Genomic DNA, 19,382 nt, shown 5'->3' on the forward strand with positions numbered 1-19,382 from the left:
GACGATCAGTTTCGGAGCGCCGATCACGCCCGTCGAACATCCCCATCCTGTCGACTTGTCTACGGATCAAGATCAAGAGGGACAAGTCCTCGAGTCGCCGTCGCCTTCGTCGCTTTCGGTGTTCGATAGGGATAAGCGGTTGCCGCCGTTGCCTTTGCAGCCGAGGAAGAAGGCGAGCGTGGCGTCGATTCATGCGTCCATCGCTTCTACTGGAACCGGAACTGGAACTGGGACGGGTATTGGGGCAGTGTCAGGGATAGGGAGGACGTTAAAGTCGCAGGGCAGCGTGGCGTCGTTATCGTTAAGGAGTCCGTCGAGTGTAGCCTCCCTGCGGAGCGTCGGCGCGAATTGTGGGACGGGCTCGTATTCGAATGAGAGGTCGACGGGGAGTAGTTATGGTGGCGGTGGGTCTTATGCCGGTGCTTCAAGCTACAGCGGAAGTGGCGTACCCTCAGTCCCGAAGATCCCGACCATGACACCCCGCAAATCATCCCTCAAGCTCCGAAAAAGCACGACCGGGCTCTCGACTTCATCCATCGCCTCCTCCACGGGCTCATCCATGGCTTCCTCAGCATTGAAGGACAATTCGCAGTCTACGCCCATGCCTGGGTCTGGGTATGGCGCCGTCCCGAGGAGGTCCTTGGGTGGTGGCAGACCGCCGTTACCTGGGCCTGGGGCGAGGACGATGACGATGCCGGTTCCGGTGCGGCCTTTGAGGCTCGTTGAAGGGAATGCGGTGAGTCTGAATGAGAGGGGTGGGGTGCCGGTGTCGAGGACTTCGAGTGGGAGTCTGGGTGGGAGGAGTTCGGGGCTGTCGTCGTCGTCGCCTAGGAGTTCGGGGCTGTCATCGTCATCTTCACCTAGGAGTTCGGGGGGATTGAGCGCGAGTGCGCCGGCGTCGGCGAGGAGTCCTGGGCTTGGCGGAGTTGGAGGAGGAGGTGTGGGAGGGGGCGTGCAGGGGATACAGAAGCCGAGGACGGGGACGGGGATGGTGTATAGGAAGAGTTCGGGGCCGACGGCGTTGTTGAGTAGTGCGGGGGGTGTTGGAGTTGGGGGGACGCAGAGCCGGTTGAGGATGCCGGCTTCGCAGCGGAGTTGAGCTGTGAGGGAGGAGGTGAGAGTGAGATGCTTGCGGCGAGCCAATAGATTTGGTCGCTATGATATGCGACGACCCGGATTTTTTCCACTCTTTTTCGGCTTTGTTTGCTCATACCTCTTTTTTCTTCTTTTTGTTCTTTGTCAAATCCATATAGTCGTCGTTTTTTTCCGTCTTGCGTTTCGGTTTGTTTGCCTTTCCGCCCCGTTTCGTACGTGTTGTCTTTCCTCCGTCGTTATTCGTTTTCGTTTTGTGCGTCGCGCTTCGAATTGATTCGGCGCCCTTGCCTTTGTTCTATCCAGACACTTGTGTCAACCCCCGACCCCGACCCTCGTGGTTTATACCATCTTTGTTCTATCTATCCCTATCCCCGTCTACCCTCTTACCTACCTACGTATCCGCCTAACCGTCTACCTCCGTCTAACCGTCTACCTACTCGTCTACCTTACTTAGCCAACAACCTGTGTAACCTCTCCGCTGTACAAGACGTCCCTTCTCGCTATGCTTTTCCCTCTCTTCGTTTTTTTCGATTGAGTTCTCGGTCTCGAACTTTCTCGGACTCGTTCCAGAAAAAACTTGAACTTTGTGGTGGTGAGGGCTCCTACTTGTTTCGTCCCTCGTACGCCTATACCCTCGCTTTTTTTCGTGTTTGTTGACCGTTAGCCTGTTCCCCCTCTTCCCTTTTTTCCATTTCGACTCGGTTCGTCAGGTTCGTCCATCTACTTTGATAGATTGTAATACGCTTTTCTTCAACTCACTCTCGGATCTCTCCCCTTTTTTTCATTTCGAGTCTTTTCATCATAGCTACGATCAACTTATTTTATTTGGCACACGGTCTTTACGCGTTTCCCGTTATGATTCTGGTTCGGAATGGCAGCAGCTGGAGCAGGAGCAGGTTTTGTTTTCTCTTTGAATCGAGCTTTTATTTCTCAACATACCTCGTTGTTCCTCTGAATCGCCGTACCTCATCTCATCTCACCTCGCCTCTGCGCACCACACCACACCTCACTCAACTTACTCCCACCGCCTCCCATCCCCTCCCTCGACCCACACCTTCGTCCCCATCCCCATCTTCGTTTTTCGTTTTTTTCTTCTTTCTTTCGTGCTTCTCTCGACAGTACCAGTACCCTGTGGATCTACAGTAGACTTGTTTCCCCCTGGACCCAGTGACCATCACCCTCCTTGTTAAATACATCCTGTCTTCTTACTTTTACTCTTGGCCGTCTTTCCGTTGACTTTTTTTGACATCTGGCATTTGGCATTTGAAGTTTGGTATCTTTTTGTGTGGTGTTTAGTTCGTATTCCGTACTCAGTAGCTTCTTCCGTTCGTTTTTCGAGTTCGAGAGGTAGTTAGTCTAATTTTATTTTCTGTCGTGGATCAGAGTCCCAGTGAGTGATCCTGGTTGGGCTGCTATGCTGTGAGTTGTTCGGCGTGAGTCTCCGCTCTTTCATGCTTTACATGTTCTTCAGCTTCGAATCTCTGTATGTTATGGATTTTTTGCTCCGTCGATGTGTACTCTACGAGGAGCCGTTGGAGGTGGGGTGGCACCATGAGTATGTGGGCCACAATTCAACTCCGAAAGTAGGATCGAATCTCCACGTGATCGTACTGAAGGACGCGACGCGCGTCCGGTCCTCTAAGGTGTACATCATCTTTCCCTCCCAGCCTGTTTCCCTCCTCTCACTCCATCACTCCATATCTTTCCTTCACCCTCGAAATCTCTTGCCAGTAAACTAAACGAATTATCATGGAGTGCTCATTCGCGCTGACGGGCAAGGGTTACGTCCTTATGGCCTCGGATACGACCGCCGCACGATCTATCGTGAAGATGAAGGTCGACGAGGACAAGATTAAGACGCTCACACCACATTTGCTGATGGCCTACTCTGGAGAGCCGGGTACGTGTATTGCTCTCTAAACCCTTCATAATATTTCATTGCTCCAGTCGTAACCTTGCCCAACATTCACTGACGTGCATCCACCCATTTCATCTCATCTCATTCCCCTCCCTCCTAACCTAACCCCCTATACAGGCGACACCGTCCACTTCGCAGAATACGTCGAACGCAACCTCCGTCTCTACCAAATCCGCAACGTCTACCCCCTCCGCCCCCAATCCGCCGCGTCCTGGGTCCGCCGCTCGCTCGCAGAGTCCCTCCGCTCCCGGCACCCGTACTCGGTCAACCTCCTCCTGGGAGGGTACGATACCCAGGCGGGAGAGGAGGGCGAGCCGCATTTGTATTGGTTGGATTATCTGGGGACGATGGCGAGTGTGCCGTTTGCGGCGCATGGGTATGGGAGTTACTTCGCGTTGAGTTTGTTGGATAGGTGAGTTGTTTGGAGGATTGGCTTTTGGGTTTCCTCACCCCGTGGTGCTGTTCTTGGTGTGGCACTGCCGTGATAGAGGTGTCGATGCTGATCGTTTTGAACACAGGTATCACAACCCTGACGGTACACTCGAGGAAGGACTCGACGTCCTCCGACGAGCGATCGACGAGGTAGCGAAGAGGCTTGTCGTTTCGCCAGGGAGCTACAAAGTCAAGGTTGTTGACAAGGATGGGATTCGCGAGATCACGCTGTAGAGTCCTGTGGGGGTGTATCTTGGTCTTGCGCCCGCGAGGGCGGAGGACGTAGTGTTCTAGTAGTATCGCGGTAGCCTCGATGTCAAGCCTTTCTGTACTAAATGCATCGGAAATTCTCTTCGTCTCGACTGACGCGCGCTTTTTTCCTCGATGCTTTGTACCTTCCCAAATATTCGCTGTGAGATGTGTGGCCCTCACAGGGCTGTGGCGTGGGAATATATCCTGCGGTGAAGGTTGAGATCGAACTGCTCGCCCACTTCCTTCCTCTCAAGACGCCATGTCCCAGTCAACGATGGTCAACAACACGCACGCCCAGCTCCTGGCGAAGCGCATTGTCGACGGGCGCGCGGCCTCGAACATTGCTACCTCCAACGACAATCTAACATCCAACTTGAAACACTCATTCAAATTAACAGACATTGCCTCTAAAGGATACCTCATCCCCATTGTCGCCGCCGTCTGCGGCTTCCTTATCCTCGTCGTCCTCTCCGTATACTTTTTCCGCTCATGGTCTCGCGTTCGCCGGAGGAGACGAATGTCGGTCACTGTCAACGAGAGTCTTTCCGTGCCTGGGAAAGTCAACACACTGGCGGGATTGCGTACGGAGCAGAAGGGTCGAAGTTGTCCAGAACTTGAAAGTGGGGAGGAGAGCGACACGGAGACAGCTTATACGGCCTACACAGACAAGACCGGTACCGTCGATATCGAACGCGACCGCGGGTCCCTCATCTCGTCTCTTATCTCGCCGCGGTCTAGCACCTCTATTTCATCTTCTAACAGCGACAACTCTCAGACTCAAGGAGGACATTATATACCCCATCACATTTGGCAGGCCTCTCTTCAAGCTCAGACTCGGGCTCGCTCGGAAACACAGTCATCATCTAGCTCTAAGGCACCGGCTTGGACTCATCACGCTAGGACGAACTCTCATGATGGGGCGAATACGAACTCGATCTTGAATACTCAGACTACGGTGGGACCTGCTCAGAAGTTGAACCATCAGCAGCAGGTCGCGGCTACGCGAAGACCTTGTCATTGCAAAGGCTGTAGGGATGCTCGTAAACCCTCGCTGTCTCTTGGACTTGGCCACGTCAGGTCGTCTCTGCTGCCGATCGAGGAGGCAGACAAGGAAGTGACCTCGCCCACGACCCTCAGCTACGATGATCCTCACGCACAGACCTCTCAGAGCGGCTTGCAAAGAAAGGGTTCTCTTCTTGGACGCGCTTTGTCTCTCAACTCTCGCGGTCAACTCTCAAGGTCCGGAGCTGTCAGATCTCACAGCCAATGCAGACGTTTGGCCCCGACGGCGAAGGATATCTCGAGACCAGCGCGTATGACCAAAGAGCAGGAGAAACAGGAAGACGACTGGCTTGCTGCTTTCGGCGATGGAATTCCGATTTCGAGCCGCACGAAGACGGAAAAGGAGAACGTCGGGCCTCCACCATTGTCCACCAGTCCCCACGCACGCGCTGCCATCCCACCGGCCAAGGGTTCCGCCACCACTGCCACAAGCTTCGACAACGCTATTCGTTTGGAAAAACCAGCCGTGGATTCTATTCAGCCGTCCTGCGAAACTCAGAGCCCGCGCACTACCAGCAAGAAATCCGTTTTCGTCTCACACCCGACCAATGCCCCTCGACGGCCCCTTTCCTCCACTATTGAACCTATCCTCGAACCAGCTCACGCGCCCATAGCCTCTTACATCGCATCTTCGCTCGTATCCCAGGTGTCGTCAATCTCAGAATATGACTACTCCAACACAACGTATACCAGCTCTCCCACCGTCTCTCACAGCTCGCGCCGATTGCCTTCCACGTCTGTCACGAGTAGTCCTTCAAGCGTGTACTCCTGCAACAGCTCTAGGCACTCGAGCATTTGTTCACCGGGTCGTAACGACGCGCGACCTCTCACGCGTCGTAAGCCGAGTCCACGCTGGGAGGATATTTTGAGGGAGGAAGAGCTCAAGGCATCGGGATCGATCGTCCCAGATGCACCTAAGCTCGCGGGCTTGGAAGATGTACAGCCGTTCGGTCGCGACATCGAGACGGGTACGGAGGGAGTGGAGATGCATAAGAGGAAAGACTGGGACTGTCGAGATAGTGCGGAGCCTTCGACGTATGCTGCTATGAAGTGGATGGCTGAGGAGGATTGGATGGAGAATAACAGGCCGGTGAGCTATGGTTACGGTGTGGAGAAGGACGCGGATGTACGTGCAGGAGTGGGTGCCCAAACCGGGTCACCGCTGGCCCCGTTTGGATTAGGCAAGGATTCAGGACAGTGGCCGAGTTATAGCAGGAGAGGAAATGTGGTTTCCGAGTGTACCTGAACTTCTTCCCGCCATTACGATTGCCTCTACGTTTTGGTGTAGGCGTAGGTTCATATGTTTTGGTCTCGTGTTTGAGATGCGGTCATGTTCCTCCCGGTATGCTTAGACTCTCGCTGTATGCCGCTCATGTAGCTCCTAGTGTGTCTGTTCGTCGCCATGTGAATGTACCTTGTGCGAGCTCTGCTGTAGCACGTACTCGTGGAATTTGTCGTGCGCACGATTTACTCCTTCTGTCGAACAGCAGTGCAAGTTAAAAATTCAAAGGAAACGAGCAACCAAGGAATACCAAACCTCCAGCGACAGGTATATTACAACATAAAATAAACTGCCAGCCCTTTGTCCATATCGAAAACATGAAGTGCGACTCCTATTCCTCGTCAGTGTCATCATCGTCATCCTCCTCCACCAACATTTGGCTCTGTCTCCGAGAACCACCAGACCCACCACCTCGCCCACGCCCTCCTTTCACCGGTGAATCCTGCACTAGAACCCCATCGGCCTTACTCCCACCCACACCCGCACTGGAACCGCCAAAGTCCCTGCCCTGCCGTACGCTCTTCGTGGGCGTTGCCTCCACGAGGACAACGCCTGCCTTACTTCCCTTCTGCCGCTCAGCGAGCGAGGGGGGATTGTCTTGCTCTCTTTTGATGCGCTTGGACACATGTTCCACAGGATCGACAGATTTAGGCCTGAAGACCTTGGACATGCTAATTTCGCGCTGGAGGGGTCGTTTGCGGGCGTTCGAGGCGGCCTGGGCCTTTGCTTGTGCCTCAGCCTCGGCGGTCAGAGAGAGAGAAAGGGAACGTGAGCGCGAACGAGAGAGGGATCGCGAGTCGTGTTTGGAAGTGGAAGAGGACGAGGCGGTGGCGGTGGCGTTTAGGTTCTGCGTGCTGGACTTCGAGGTGGACTTTGTGCGAGCGAGGGAGCTTGTGCGGGACAGTGAGTTGGAGTTTGTGCGGGATAGGGAAATGGTACGCGAGAACGAATCGGTGCGAGAAAGAGAGTCCGAGCGTGCGAGGGAGTTTGAGCGTGACAGGTGCGGAGGAGCAGAACTGCTCGGAGCGGCGCTGTTGCCGAAGAAGTTGGAGTCTTCTCGAGTTTGAGACCGTGACCTGGATAGAGATTTGGCTTTGGATGGGGGCGGCTCATCGGCATCGGTGTCTTCGCCTTCGGAGGACCATTGTGGGAGACGAAAGAGTTTGGAACGCAGGAGGTTGTAAGATTCGGGGAGCTTCTCTGAAAAACTGATTTTGGTGGGAAATATAAGCCAATGAATCATGAAGGAGTACGATAGGGGGAAACGTACTGAACCCGAACTACATCCTCACAGAATGCCTGTGTCCAGTCCCTCACTTCCTTGATTTGCTCCTCTCTTTGGACTTTCGAAGTGCTTTGGGCCATTTCCTCATCCACCGGCAAAGCCATCTGCCATACTGCAAGACGGTCCATCAGGCCCTCGAGTCTGTCTTCCAGAATCTGGCGCGGAGTCTGCTCTTCAGATTCGGAGGAAGATGACGGACGAGGCCGCGTGCGTTTGCCACTCATTGCGGTACGCGATTTGAGTGATAGGTGGGGCATGAGAAGTCGGTCATGCCGAGTAGTATTTGCGGATTGTGATGGGTCAGGAGAAGGAATTGAAAGCGATTTCTTAATGAGGGCAGGTGTGGGTCCCGGGAGAGAAAGTTTGAGGAGGTGAAGTAGTATTTGGAGTTGAACCCTGAGGAGTCGATCATCATGAGCAAACGAATAGCATGAAAGCGTGTGGACAGTTTACTCTCGCTTTTCCATCTCCTTGATCCATCGTAATGTACTGGCTTCTTCGTCCAAGTCCTGGGTGACATCATAGGTTTCGACCTCATCGACGGCGTAGTGGTTGAAGGCAAAGCGAGCCATCTCGGCTTCGACATCATCAGCAGTGATGGCAGCGGTTTCGTCAACCCATTTAGGGATAGAATGTCGATATTTATGTGCTGACAGTCTCTCAGTCAGGAGGACCTCGTCGAGTGCAGCGTGCAAGGCATGGGAGGACTCTTCTGCAGACGTCTTCGGTGAGAGCAGCAGAAGAAGCGGTACAAGCTGCACGAGCGGTACAATAGCCTATCTTTTCAAGATTCAGATATTCCGCCCTCGATAAGACTAACCAAGTGAAGTAAAATGGTACTGACGTCGGGTAGCCAGAGAAACTGTAGATAGCGTTGGCGAACCTGGTCCGCAAGAGTCGACGCCGATGCGGTCTGAAACACGCCAGAAACGAGCACGTTTGGGTGGTCTGCAACAGATTTACGCTGGTTTGAGGACCAGTTGATAGGACCTGTGGTAGGCAGCGCGTAGAGCATGATATTACACAACCAGAGTTTCCGAGCAAGTTACAAGCCAAGTCGCGTCGCGTCGGCGTCGCGTTCACACACAAGACGCGTCCCGGATTGTGTCTGGTTCCGCACATAAAACTGAGGCTTGATTTGGATGAATGGTGACGAAAAGCGTGGGAAGGCAAGAATTGGCGTTGGAACTCCGCTGCCGGCTTCACCCATTGGAGTGGACCAACGCGAAGAGCTGGATTTCCGCCCTCACATATCCTCGATGCTCAGAGCTGCTCGTCTAGCAAGCCAATCCTCCAGGCGCTCCTTCGCCACGGTCGTCGACGCCGCCGGCGGTGTCAAGGTCGCCACTGTCGACAATGGCCAGCCAATTTCCACCGTGACCGTCCTGCTGAAGGCCGGTAGTCGGTACGAGCAGAAGCCTGGTCTCGCCCATGTCCTTTCCAACTTCGCGTTCAAGGTGCGTCCTACTAGATTATATACTTGAAATTGTATCCTTATTTCTGGCATGAACTATAGAGCACCGGGAAGCGCTCGGCGTTGGGCACCGTTCGCGAGGCCGAATTGCGCGGCGGTCTCCTCTCCTCCACCCTCTCCCGCGAACACTTGGCTTTGACGGCAGAGTTCCTCCGAGGCGATGAGTACGTTCGATATTTCTGTCTTCGCATCTCTCTATATTTGGACGTGGTCATGTCGAATTCGAGAAGCTACGCAGTCAACACAACCTTATTACCTGGCATGCTTCGAACGCGACTCTTTCTACTTGTCGCTATTCGTCCAGTATCTTCACGGAAACGCGTGGAAAATAAAATCATGGTGCACCATACCTACCCTCATCAATATCACATGCTTAGAACCGATAGTAATCCCTAGTGTTGCCCAAGGGTGGTTCATACAGGCCTAGATCCTAAGAAACCCGTCTTTCGGTGCAAAGGGTTACTTCTCATACCATGTCTTCGTATCGCAATGGTTTCCAGCAAAACTATGAACAGAGCCCTCTGTAGAGACGGGTGTCACGTACAGGCGGTTGAATGAATTAACTGACCGTTGTCTTGTTTACTTAGGTCGTTCTTCGTTGATGTCCTCGCCGACTACATTGCAGGTGCAAAATTCACCCGTCACGAACTCACCGAATACGTTCTACCCGCTGTTCTTGCCGAGTCCGCCGCCGTATCTCACTCGAATTCGACACGTGCTCTTGAGCTCGCCCACGCCTTTGCCTTCCGTTCCGGTCTGGGCCACTCGCTCTACGCCGACGAACACTCTGTTGGGAGCATCACCGCTGAGGACGTCAAGGCTTTCCACGCCCAATCACTCTCATCTCTGGCAGTTCTTGGAACCGGCATCTCATCCGACGCCCTTACATCGCTGTTCGAGAAGGGCTTCAAGAAGGCCGGTATCTCCCCATCTACAGCAGATGCCTCGGCCAGCAAGTCTTCGTATTACGGTGGCTCGACGAGAGTTACGGCCGGCCACGGCCCTCAAACTGTGTTCATCGGTTTCGGAACTTCGGGAACCGCATCACTGCCCGCTCTCTATGCCCTCAACGCCCACATCTCTCCCGCTCCATCCGTGAAATGGACGACCGGAACCTCCACACTTTCCGCCTCCATCCCTGCCGGCGTTCACGCAAGCACTGTCATCCTGCCATACTCTGACGCTACCCTCTTCGGTGTCCTCCTCGAGGGCTACGACGCTAAGGCCGTTTCAGCGGCCTCGAAGGCTGCCGTCGACGCGTTCAAGTCGACGGCGAGCAAGGTCAGCGCTGAGGATGCCACCAAGGCCGTGGCGAAGGCCAAATTCACGATCGCTGGTGGTGTGGAGAAGAGGGAAGGATTCGTCAGCCTCCTTGGGCCCAAGGTCCTCTCCGGCGAACAGGCTGGTCTGGACAGCACTGTTAAGGCCGTTGAGGCTGTGGACGCCGCTGCTATCTCCAAGGTTCGTGTCCATTGTTCACGACTGGGGCTCACCTTGCTAACGCCGCTGCACCAAACCAGCTTGCCGGTGACTTGCTCAAGAGCAACCCTACCATTGTTGCTATTGGAGATATCCACACCCTCCCTTACCAGGACGAGCTTGGCTTGTGATTATAGACTGCACGGCTGGATTCGCTCAAAATATCATCACCTTTGCCGGGAATATAATGATTGTCTAGACCTCAATAATCCCCGAGACTTTGTCCCTGTAAGGGGAAGCTAAGTCCTCGGTAGTTCATTCTAGCTTGCCCCGTTCGCTCGTCGTGAATAGTCGTGATACATCACTCACGCAGTTCTCCCGAAATCTTTTCGCGTCTCGCCTTCGGGGGCCTATACGCTATTCTGGCCTAAGGGACAAGACTACTTATCAAGGTTCATCAACGAGTAATTTTTTTTGCTATCCACCATACGACAACGAGAAGCGCGAAACAGTGTTCATGGACCATATCACACCGTTCAGGAAACGGCCACGTACGAACGAACGAACGATTCAGACTCAGCTCGGTCGCCGCTACATTGTGCCTCGAGATGTTGAAGCACAATGATTTGGATCATCCTTTAAAGCGCCACCTGAGACATCGCCTCAGGCGACCAATAATAACCCCAGACCAGAGGTCGGGGCTAACCTGATTGGCACCTCCTGTCGTCCCAGGCGCGTTGGAAGGCTCTCAACGGGGCTAACTCGAACTTGGATCGTTGTTTTTTGTTCTTGAAACGTTCGGACTCCTCTCACCGTTGGAACTCAGTTTTGGAGTCAGCTGATGGTGATGATCGTTCAAACTTCATGATCACTCATCGTACAGCGTTCAACATGCAGTAAGATCGTAAGATCATACTAAGATGGTTGCAGTCAGAATCGGCTAGGCATCGGGCGACCTGAGTCGGTGACTGGCTAGGCTGCTTGGTGCATATTCGCGATTGCGGGAAACCGGTGCCGTGGTAGAGATTTAGATGTGATGAATCGATGATAATTATGATGCGCTCGGTTGGTTCAGCGCTAGCGAGCAAACCATACACTTTACTTCGCGGCGTTGTGGCACGGGCGTAAGTTAGTCTGAGAATGCAGCTCAAGGCTCCGAATTCGATGGATAGGAATGCAAATGCTGGAAAGGAACGTATGGAGCGATCGTTGGTATGAATGAAAGACCAGTGAACGAGTGTGCGAATAAAAGACCTGGGTAACCTGAGATGGGTATACTGTATGGGGAATTAATGAAGTACGTGAGAATGGGGGTGTCGCAAAGGACTCTTCTAAGAAAGCGAATAGGACAGTAGCGACCACGGCGACCAAAGAATAGAAAGACTGGGGGAGAAAGTGAAGACCCAAACAGAAACTGTTACGAAGGTGAGTGAACGTTGCGGCGATTGAAAACAGTTAGCGGAGTACTGGGTGGGGTTCAGGCGGAGACAATAATACTCTACGAATGATACGGAAAAAGGTAAACGAAGACTTATGACACAGAACAACACGGAAGAGAGTGGATCTTTACAACATGATGGTCGCACATGAGACTATGTCGCCAAGAACGAGGAGGAGAAAGGCAATGATGAGGCCAAAAACAAGACAAGCCCCTGAGCGCAGCAGCGATGAGAGGAGGTACGGTTCACGCTCCGCCCCAATACCACGATGAAGACGGCGTACAGGTGGCCTGAAACAGACGCCGGTATCTTCCAAGCATGTCAGCGTGCTCGCTACACGGGACGAGGCTCACACCGCCCTGCCTGCACCTCCAAACCTAAACAAGGGACAATCAGCGCTTGTTTCTTAAGACACACACTTCGGTCGGGAGAAGATTCGCCAATGGGGACTGGGACATGCTGCTCGAGAACAGAAGGACGATAGTCAGAAGCAGAGACTGACGTACCTATCCATAGATTCCTCGCGATCGTCGGATTTACCAGTGAACGTGTGAGCCCCCCTGCTTTCATCCCAGAAAGACCCCGAATCATGCTCCGCTACGTTGCGCCGGTGAGAATGCATCCCATGCTCAAGCGGCGCTTCAATTGGCCCGAGCGTCTGAACGGGAGCTTCGAAGGTGACGTGACCAGTATGCGGCGCGGGATGAGAATAAGATATGGACGGTGACAGGACAACAGGATCGCCCGAGAAGTCTGAGAAGCGTTTAGTCGGGTCCTGAGTGAAACCATGCGTGTTCTGGGATAGAGGGCGTCTGGTGCTTGGAATAGTGACGGAAGATTGGGGGCTCGCAAGCGACGACGAACGATTGAATCCCTGCCGGGGTGACAGATGGCTTGATGGAGGCGATCCGCCAGGATAACTTGGTTGGATTGTAACTATGCGTGATTCCCGAACAAGAGATAAAGTATTTGCGGGGACGCTCGAATCTACAGGCAGACCGGAGAAGTTGATGCTGGTTTGTTTGGGTTTCATGCCCGGACTTCCAACATGGGAAAGCCTCTGTCTGTTATCGTTCCAAGCACCACCGTGACTGAAATAATGGACGGGAGAAGGCGGAAGGGGAGGCGACACCCCAAAATTAAGAGGAGGTAGCGCAGGGCTCAGGTCCTGCTTGAATTCTTGTTCCGGAATTGAAGATAAACTCCTCTGCGAGCGACGGGCCAAGCCTCGGGACTGAGATGACTGTCGAGACGGTGGGTCGGGTCGTGGATTAGTGGCAGCAGAGGCTCCGGTGAAGGGAACGAAGGGAACGCTGGTTGTGGAGGAGATGGCATTCGTCGAGCGAATACTTATTCCAGATCGATGGGCATCGGAAACAAGCCTGACAGAGCTTGACGAGGGATGAGGATACCAGTAGATATTTGAAGGGTATTGTAATGGAAGGCAGAACGACTGGGATGAAGACAGGCTCGATTGTGATCGGTTGGACGTCCGCGTGCGCGTTCGGGGTAGTGAGGAAGGTCTTGTGTGAACGCTCGAGCTGTCCCGCGACAGCTTTCCGGTCCTCGCAGCCTCGTGGCGAAGATTGAGCAGGGAAGTAGAGGTTCGATTCCATAGACGGGTGCGAGCATCAGTGAGGTCCGAAACGTGGCGTGGCCGTTCCTTGGTGTATCCAAACTCGAGGTCGTTAGTCTTCTCCTTGTGCAGAGAGTCAAGCCCAGAAGAAGCATTCCCAGAAGCCTTGGACGAGCCATAGACAGAGGGACGCATGACCGGATGATGCCCTGTGGTCTTCGGAACGCCGATCGGCAGTGTCTCGAGCTCAGGGGAGCTAAGGCAGCCCACGAAGAAGGCTTGAAAACGTGTTGTCATAAGAGCGTGCAGAGCATAGATTCTATCGCCTAGGATCCCGGAGAAGAAAGAGTGGAAGCCGTGGTATGGTATGAATTGTTTTGCTTTTTCGGTCGTTCGAGAAGACACGATTGATACGTTGTGTCGATGACGGAGGTAGACATACTTGAGGATAAAAACGAGAGCGACTACAACAGGAAGCAAAGCCAGCGGAAGGGCTAAGCTTAGTATTGAAGAGGACGGTGACTTTCCATGGTGGGGAGCCGGCGAGGACCTAAGAGTTCGAGGAGCGGGTTGCGCGGTAGTCGGTAGTGAGAATGATACATCCACAAAGTTCAAAAAAAGGAGCATTGATAGTCGAAGCCACGATTCAAGGAGACTGGTATACGAGTGCTTCATGACGGCGGGACGTGAGTTCGTTGTAATGATCGACGGATAGAGGTTGGAAGTCCAGTGGGCTTGCTGCGTTTGGAGCTATCGGTGGCGGTAAGATGGACCTGGAGCCAGAGATATGAGATTCAATGTCCAGTCAAGATCTTTACTTTCAACCAGTTGAGAAATAACCTAGTTCAGAGTCAGCAAGCAAGGCGAGGAAGGCAAAAGAGGGGTTCAACGAAGCCGAACATGCAAGTGAGTTGTTGTGGCACAGCGGCGGCATGCAGAAAGCTCGGAAAATCCCGATGTATTTTGGACTCCGAGGCGTGTCCGCACAGCTCCGTACCGTCGCTGCTCGCAACGCGAACACGGCTTCGACGACTCCATGGCTTCGACGACTCATACGCTTTTGGATGGATGAAGAACGAAGAGGTGAGTTCAGGTGAAAATAACTCGCAAAGTTGTAGTCTGGTGTTATGAGGCAGGTCATGCAAGAACACGCAGTTTTCGCGCTGCTGGTGTCGTACTCATAGAGCCGTACAGCCCTTGCCAAAACAGGCGATCTTCCTACCGCTTTGGACATGTTTAGAGTCGTTCAAGGCGTATTTTTCGCTCCACTAGTCATGTATGATTACGCCTTTCGAGATCGGGCAATCCTTGTTACTAGCTGGATGAATACATTCGCACGCTGGCAGTGCCGTTTGCCAGGCATCCCTATGGGCAAAAACCCCACAGTATCACGACCTCATATGGCAGCAAGCTAACGACGATCCAAGATGGTGCAACGCCGCTCATGATCGTATCCCGAGCGCACCGGGCTTTCTTCATATTCGCACTTGCAGTCAACTGCTTGGCGCCCTGTGAAGCTATGAGGGTCTTTCACATGGCCCAACTATCATCACCACGGATCCAGATGCGCGATGATACGTTCTTGACGCTTCGTTCGTACTCCTATGCTTCAAGGTTTGACGATAATTTCGAACTCCGATGGATCAAACAATCTCTGACATAATGCAGAGGTGCTTCGACAAACGGCTGCCCCTCCTCCGAGACGTACCTGCCGGCTGTGTTTCTGCTTCTAACATCTCTGCGATCTGTTCTTGATCCTTGTGGGATGACATTGGTGTGGACGGGCGTTTGAATGAACAACGTGCTCCGCCCGAAACAAGCGGAATATAGACAGAGAATGACTCTTTGTCGAGGGTTTACACGCCCATAACGTGCCAAAACGGGACTGCGAAATGGAGCGGCTCAGACACAGCAGATGGCTTGATGTGTGCGGCTGGAGAGAAGTGGCAAGGTGTCCAGGAGCAGTGAGAGGACGCAGGCCATCTGGGAAGCCGCTGTTCTTTCAATTCGCCGCCTCTGGATTGACTTCCGAGCCGACGGAAAGAGGACAAGAGGACGTAAAAAGAGATCTTTTGTCAGCGATTGGCGCCCTGACCCACGCCACCCCCGAATTGTCTCCGACAGGCTCCGACTTTGCGTCGTTTGAATTCTTTGTTCGGCACAATGGCCACTAACCACCGCCTCGAGGAGTGGGCGACGAGAAGTGGAGTCAACGGCTTGGTACGGCACGGGCGCGAGCTCAGCTTGGCTGTGGGGGCCAGTGCACGCCAGGTTAGGCACGGGTCGTCCAGTGAGTGTACACCTACAGAGCGCTGTGGACATGGAGTCGGGGCCGTTGTGAAAGCGCCGTAATTGGGACCCCGAGCTTATGCGGCGCCCGAATGAAGAGAGCGATCGGATCGCCATAGCGGGCAGGTCGGGCCCAGGGAAGACGTGGCGAATGGAGAAGCGTGACCGCCGATGTCATTGTCCCTGGGAAGCGTCTGAACAACGCAAATCCCAGGTGCTATGGATCCTGGGGATCTGCGGCTTCTCGCAATATCCTCCGAATGGATCCACTGCCCTAGGCCACTCTTGCCAGCGCTGATAAGTACCCTCCCTTCGCACAAACAGCCACCCTTTCCCTTCCCCGTCCTTCCTGCGCTTCCACCTCCTTACCCCTCCCCAGGCGCACATCTCTCGTCGGCTTTCTCAGAGTTACCGCACGCGCGGTTATCCCTCTTCCCCACCCTTCTCGCCGCTCTCTCGGCGATCCACGAAACAAACCAGATCTGCGACCAGGGTTAAGTTTAAGCAAGTCCAGTACTTTTTCGGGTTCTCCGATCCTTCTCCTGACCCACGCCTCGTGTTCTGTTCATTACATATTGCAGCATACCGTGCCGGGTCCTCGACTTGTCTCTATAAAACCGTCCAATTAGACGCCTGTTGACGCCTATATAGCTCGTTGGCGTGCCCTTCCTGCGCTTTGAACTCCCCTACTCCGCGATCATGTCCTCCCACTCCCACTCCCACCCCGTCTCCTTGCCTAGCATCCAGGAATTGTTTCCAGGTACTCTTTCCCGCAGGAAAACCCATTGGATTGGCTGACCGTGGACTCGTTGTAGACCATCTCTTGAACCAGAAGTCCCCTAGACAGCAACATGGATATCGTCATCGTTCCTCTCCAGGTCCCGCAGTAGACGATCGACCGTCCTCGGTATGTTGTCTCTTTCTCCTCGATGTTCAGTGTTCTCATCAGCAGTATAGCACGATGGTGCCCGTCGTATGACCTACTCCGGCCATATCCCTCGTGAACGTCGCCCTCACATGGTACATCATGTCGAGGACCAGACTGAGCCCTCAAGATCACGCCATTTATATCGCGAGCCAGATCATGTTCCCGTTTCGTCGCAACACAGAAACCGTGACGTCTATGCGACACCATCATATCCGGCTCCACGTTCGACCCACCGTGAACCTTCATACACTTACCCACCACCTCCAGCTCCAACATCTATGCACGGGTCATATGCTCCTCACCCTTCTCGCTCGTCGCACTCGTTTGAAGTTCTTCGCTCGACCCCTTCGAGAGAATCACTTGAGCCTCTTGCGGTTGGTTCAAGGGTTGGCCGACCTCCCCGGGAGTTAGGCTCTGTTTCATCCTCTCCATATTATCATTCACCAGCGCCTGGTCCTTCTCAAATATACGAAGATGAATTGGATGACTCTGAAGATGGCTCACCTGCTCACTCGCCGTCTTCCCTCCCGCCAAATTCCTCGGAATATGAGGTTTATATCCCGGGAGCTCGTGCTCCAGCCGAACGCAGCAGTGGCTCGCACCGCATCGATCGTCCAATAGACGATGGAAAGAGTAAGCTCATTTCTGATCGAGGCCTGTTCACCTTATATTTATATTCGCCCCTCGTGTCACAGGGCATGTCTGTACTCTCTGTTTGAAGCGGTTCAATCGTCCAAGCAGTTTGGCTATCCATGCGAAGTGAGTCGGACTTACTAGCCTGTGTCATTTGATACTAATAGACCTACGAACAGCACACATACTGGAGCAAAACGTGAGTTATCACCCTCGTGTATTCTGCCCCTCACTAAAGCTGACTGTGTACCCCTGCAGCTTTTAAATGTCCATACCCTGGTTGTGGCCGGTTGTTCAACGTGAACTCTAACATGCGGCGACACTATCGCGCCCACTCGTCTACGGACTCTCCCTCATGGTCGCCGACGGCGATGTCGAGCTCCTCGTCGACGTCGGGGACCGAGTACCAATTCATTCGCTTCCCTTCCCCCGAGTCCCACATCTCTGAAAGCGACCGCGATGAGGAGCGCCGTGGCTACCAGCATGGAACTAGTTCGGGTTGGGAATCTGCCTCAGGTGCATGGCAGGGTTATGACGTGCGGCCGCCCAGGGGTGAGGGTTACAGTCATGCCGAGAGGGAACGGGTCCCTCCGACGTGACGTGCAGCTATCGTGGTATATTGGGTGTTTCATTGACGCTTTCCCCGTCTAGACTGTTGACTTCTTTTTCTGCCTGTATGTGTGGGCCGTGGCTGAATTGAGTTTGACACCATACAGAAGAGACCCTTGAAAGCTTGATGCCCGCTGTCTACGTTTCTTGTCGTGCTTTGTGTCCGTTTTCGTTGTTCTCCTCTGTGCCCTCAACTTCCATTTCATGATCGCAAATTCTTGTAACGAATAGCTCGCCTTTAAATATTATTATCACGACTGTGATTACGTCCAGAGCATCGATATACTTCTTACTCTGCCGTGCCTGTATAATCTCTCCTCGCAATGGTGGACCGTCGTAGGTGACCACGTTAACACATGGTATCATTTCTTCTTCTTCGCAAGTATTGGTAGTTTCTTGCTGCTGGCGGCTGAATTTTACCGCCTAGTAACCACAAACTCGTGGAAATTATGGGAGATTCTTCGGTCGGCGTTGCTGCACTCGATATACTTGCACCACTATTTGCGCATCAGCACACAGGCGCGGATCATCCGGGTCTCACTGACACTTCAATGAAGGAACCGAGAGCTGTGATAGGGCGTCCCACAAGGAATCTTGCCCCTGACACCGGCTAGCGAGATGTGGAATACGAGATAGATCTTGGAGGCACCTTTCGGTATTTCACTTTTCTTTTCTTGCCGTCGGGTCCCCACCATCGATCGCGGATTGATGCTTTTTCCGGTGATAGCACATTAACGAGAAGGATCGGCAGTAGAGAAGCTCAGCCACCTCATGGAGGATTGGCATGCGTGCTTCGGGGCCCCAGAGAACCTCTTTGGAGGTCATACGTATATATGTCTGCGGCCCACCGCCGTCAACTTCAGTCCTCTGGACTCCGTCAAAATTGCAGTCTGATCGCCATGAAGAGGTGAGAAATTATCCGAGGAAAGTCCCGCTCATTTATCACGAGCCCGACCTGTCACCAGTCACCCTTCAAGCTTTCAAGCTTTCGTCCGAAGAACATTCGACGACGAAACTGTAAAGCGGAAGAGATCCTTTCAAATTGTAAGTAGGACGCGATCGAGCGCCACGAGGCTACCAGTATGATTAACCTTTCGCGGACTACTTTTCAGGTTCCGCAGAGCAAATGTCTGAACTCCGCTGTGGACCTGGTACCTCGGGAGCAATTATGTGCCGCCGGATCAGGTTTTGAAGGACGAACTTCGTCGTTGTGCCCGCCGGCTCGATAACTTGAGGCCTTCGAGTGAGTCTTTTACTGCACGATCTTTTTAGGAGGGCACGATATGTCTGCGCAAGATGTTATGGAGACCGGATGAAGACACACCGAATGGCCATGGTGAATATATCAGGCCCTGCCGTCATATTAGATATCCCCGAGTCGGATAGCCTCCCGTCCGCCTAACGATCCTCCTGAGTGAAGTCTACTCGTGCTCACTGCCGGGTAATAGTTGAATATTCCTACCGGATAACGATATTTGTGCGGGAGGTGGGTGCCTACGGTGGCCAGCGTCAAAGTGGCCGCAAGAGGGCGATGGAAGGGAGGGAAAAACTTGGAGACTAAATCCGGAATTCCTGATACGTCAGAACGTATCTTTGCGAAGCCTGGCGCAATAAATGACGAGGTTCTTCGGCCGCCGTGAGCGAGGAAGTAACGGCTTCTTGCTGTAGAGAATTTATGGTTGTGTAGCC

General features: G+C 53.4%; 6 protein-coding genes across 6 annotated transcripts; 4 read left to right on the top strand and 2 right to left on the bottom strand.

Annotated features, from left to right (window-relative positions):
* Positions 1–2,802: 2,802 nt before the first annotated feature.
* STEHIDRAFT_96822 (20S proteasome subunit) lies at positions 2,803–3,804 on the top strand. Its single transcript, XM_007303761.1, has 3 exons — positions 2,803–2,995; positions 3,131–3,425; positions 3,532–3,804. Exons 1-3 carry the CDS (start codon positions 2,845–2,847, stop codon positions 3,677–3,679), a joined length of 594 nt encoding a protein of 197 aa, XP_007303823.1. The 5' UTR covers positions 2,803–2,844; the 3' UTR covers positions 3,680–3,804.
* Positions 3,805–3,956: 152 nt separating this feature from the next.
* On the top strand, positions 3,957–6,005 carry STEHIDRAFT_110785 (uncharacterized protein; the record flags this gene model as incomplete). The annotated part of the gene is made up of 1 exon (XM_007303762.1): positions 3,957–6,005. The coding sequence occupies one exon, from the start codon at positions 3,957–3,959 to the stop codon at positions 6,003–6,005; it is 2,049 nt and encodes a 682-aa protein (XP_007303824.1).
* A 367-nt stretch (positions 6,006–6,372) lies between these two features.
* On the bottom strand, positions 6,373–8,341 carry STEHIDRAFT_156567 (uncharacterized protein; the record flags this gene model as incomplete). The annotated part of the gene is made up of 4 exons (XM_007303763.1): positions 6,373–7,249; positions 7,312–7,722; positions 7,780–8,102; positions 8,171–8,341. 4 exons carry the CDS (start codon positions 8,339–8,341, stop codon positions 6,373–6,375), a joined length of 1,782 nt encoding a protein of 593 aa, XP_007303825.1.
* Positions 8,342–8,565: 224 nt separating this feature from the next.
* STEHIDRAFT_121207 (LuxS/MPP-like metallohydrolase) lies at positions 8,566–10,590 on the top strand. The gene is made up of 4 exons (XM_007303764.1): positions 8,566–8,783; positions 8,843–8,964; positions 9,388–10,261; positions 10,321–10,590. The coding sequence occupies exons 1-4, from the start codon at positions 8,586–8,588 to the stop codon at positions 10,408–10,410; spliced, it is 1,284 nt and encodes a 427-aa protein (XP_007303826.1). The 5' UTR covers positions 8,566–8,585; the 3' UTR covers positions 10,411–10,590.
* A 501-nt stretch (positions 10,591–11,091) lies between these two features.
* STEHIDRAFT_110788 (uncharacterized protein) lies at positions 11,092–14,468 on the bottom strand (the record flags this gene model as incomplete). Its single annotated transcript, XM_007303765.1, has 6 exons — positions 11,092–11,402; positions 11,521–11,633; positions 12,012–12,035; positions 12,076–12,117; positions 12,165–13,675; positions 14,232–14,468. 6 exons carry the CDS (start codon positions 14,466–14,468, stop codon positions 11,092–11,094), a joined length of 2,238 nt encoding a protein of 745 aa, XP_007303827.1.
* Positions 14,469–15,995: 1,527 nt separating this feature from the next.
* On the top strand, positions 15,996–17,683 carry STEHIDRAFT_168316 (uncharacterized protein; the record flags this gene model as incomplete). The annotated part of the gene is made up of 7 exons (XM_007303766.1): positions 15,996–16,027; positions 16,105–16,283; positions 16,339–16,430; positions 16,481–17,084; positions 17,147–17,210; positions 17,264–17,283; positions 17,343–17,683. Exons 2-7 carry the CDS (start codon positions 16,223–16,225, stop codon positions 17,681–17,683), a joined length of 1,182 nt encoding a protein of 393 aa, XP_007303828.1. The 5' UTR covers positions 15,996–16,027; positions 16,105–16,222.
* Between the last annotated feature and the right edge of the window lie 1,699 nt (positions 17,684–19,382).

Source organism: Stereum hirsutum (genome assembly GCF_000264905.1).
Source record: "Stereum hirsutum FP-91666 SS1 unplaced genomic scaffold STEHIscaffold_6, whole genome shotgun sequence".
Taxonomy (NCBI): Eukaryota; Fungi; Basidiomycota; class Agaricomycetes; order Russulales; family Stereaceae; genus Stereum; species Stereum hirsutum.

Coding starts and splice junctions, on each gene's coding strand:
- STEHIDRAFT_96822 (XM_007303761.1), top strand. CDS start 2,845: ATGGAGTGCTCATTCGCGCTGACGGGCAAGGGTTACGTCCTTATGGCC. Junction 2,996..3,130: donor GGCCTACTCTGGAGAGCCGG/GTACGTGTATTG, acceptor CCCCCTATACAG/GCGACACCGTCCACTTCGCA. Junction 3,426..3,531: donor GCGTTGAGTTTGTTGGATAG/GTGAGTTGTTTG, acceptor TTTTGAACACAG/GTATCACAACCCTGACGGTA.
- STEHIDRAFT_121207 (XM_007303764.1), top strand. CDS start 8,586: ATGCTCAGAGCTGCTCGTCTAGCAAGCCAATCCTCCAGGCGCTCCTTC. Junction 8,784..8,842: donor TTTCCAACTTCGCGTTCAAG/GTGCGTCCTACT, acceptor CATGAACTATAG/AGCACCGGGAAGCGCTCGGC. Junction 8,965..9,387: donor GAGTTCCTCCGAGGCGATGA/GTACGTTCGATA, acceptor TTGTTTACTTAG/GTCGTTCTTCGTTGATGTCC.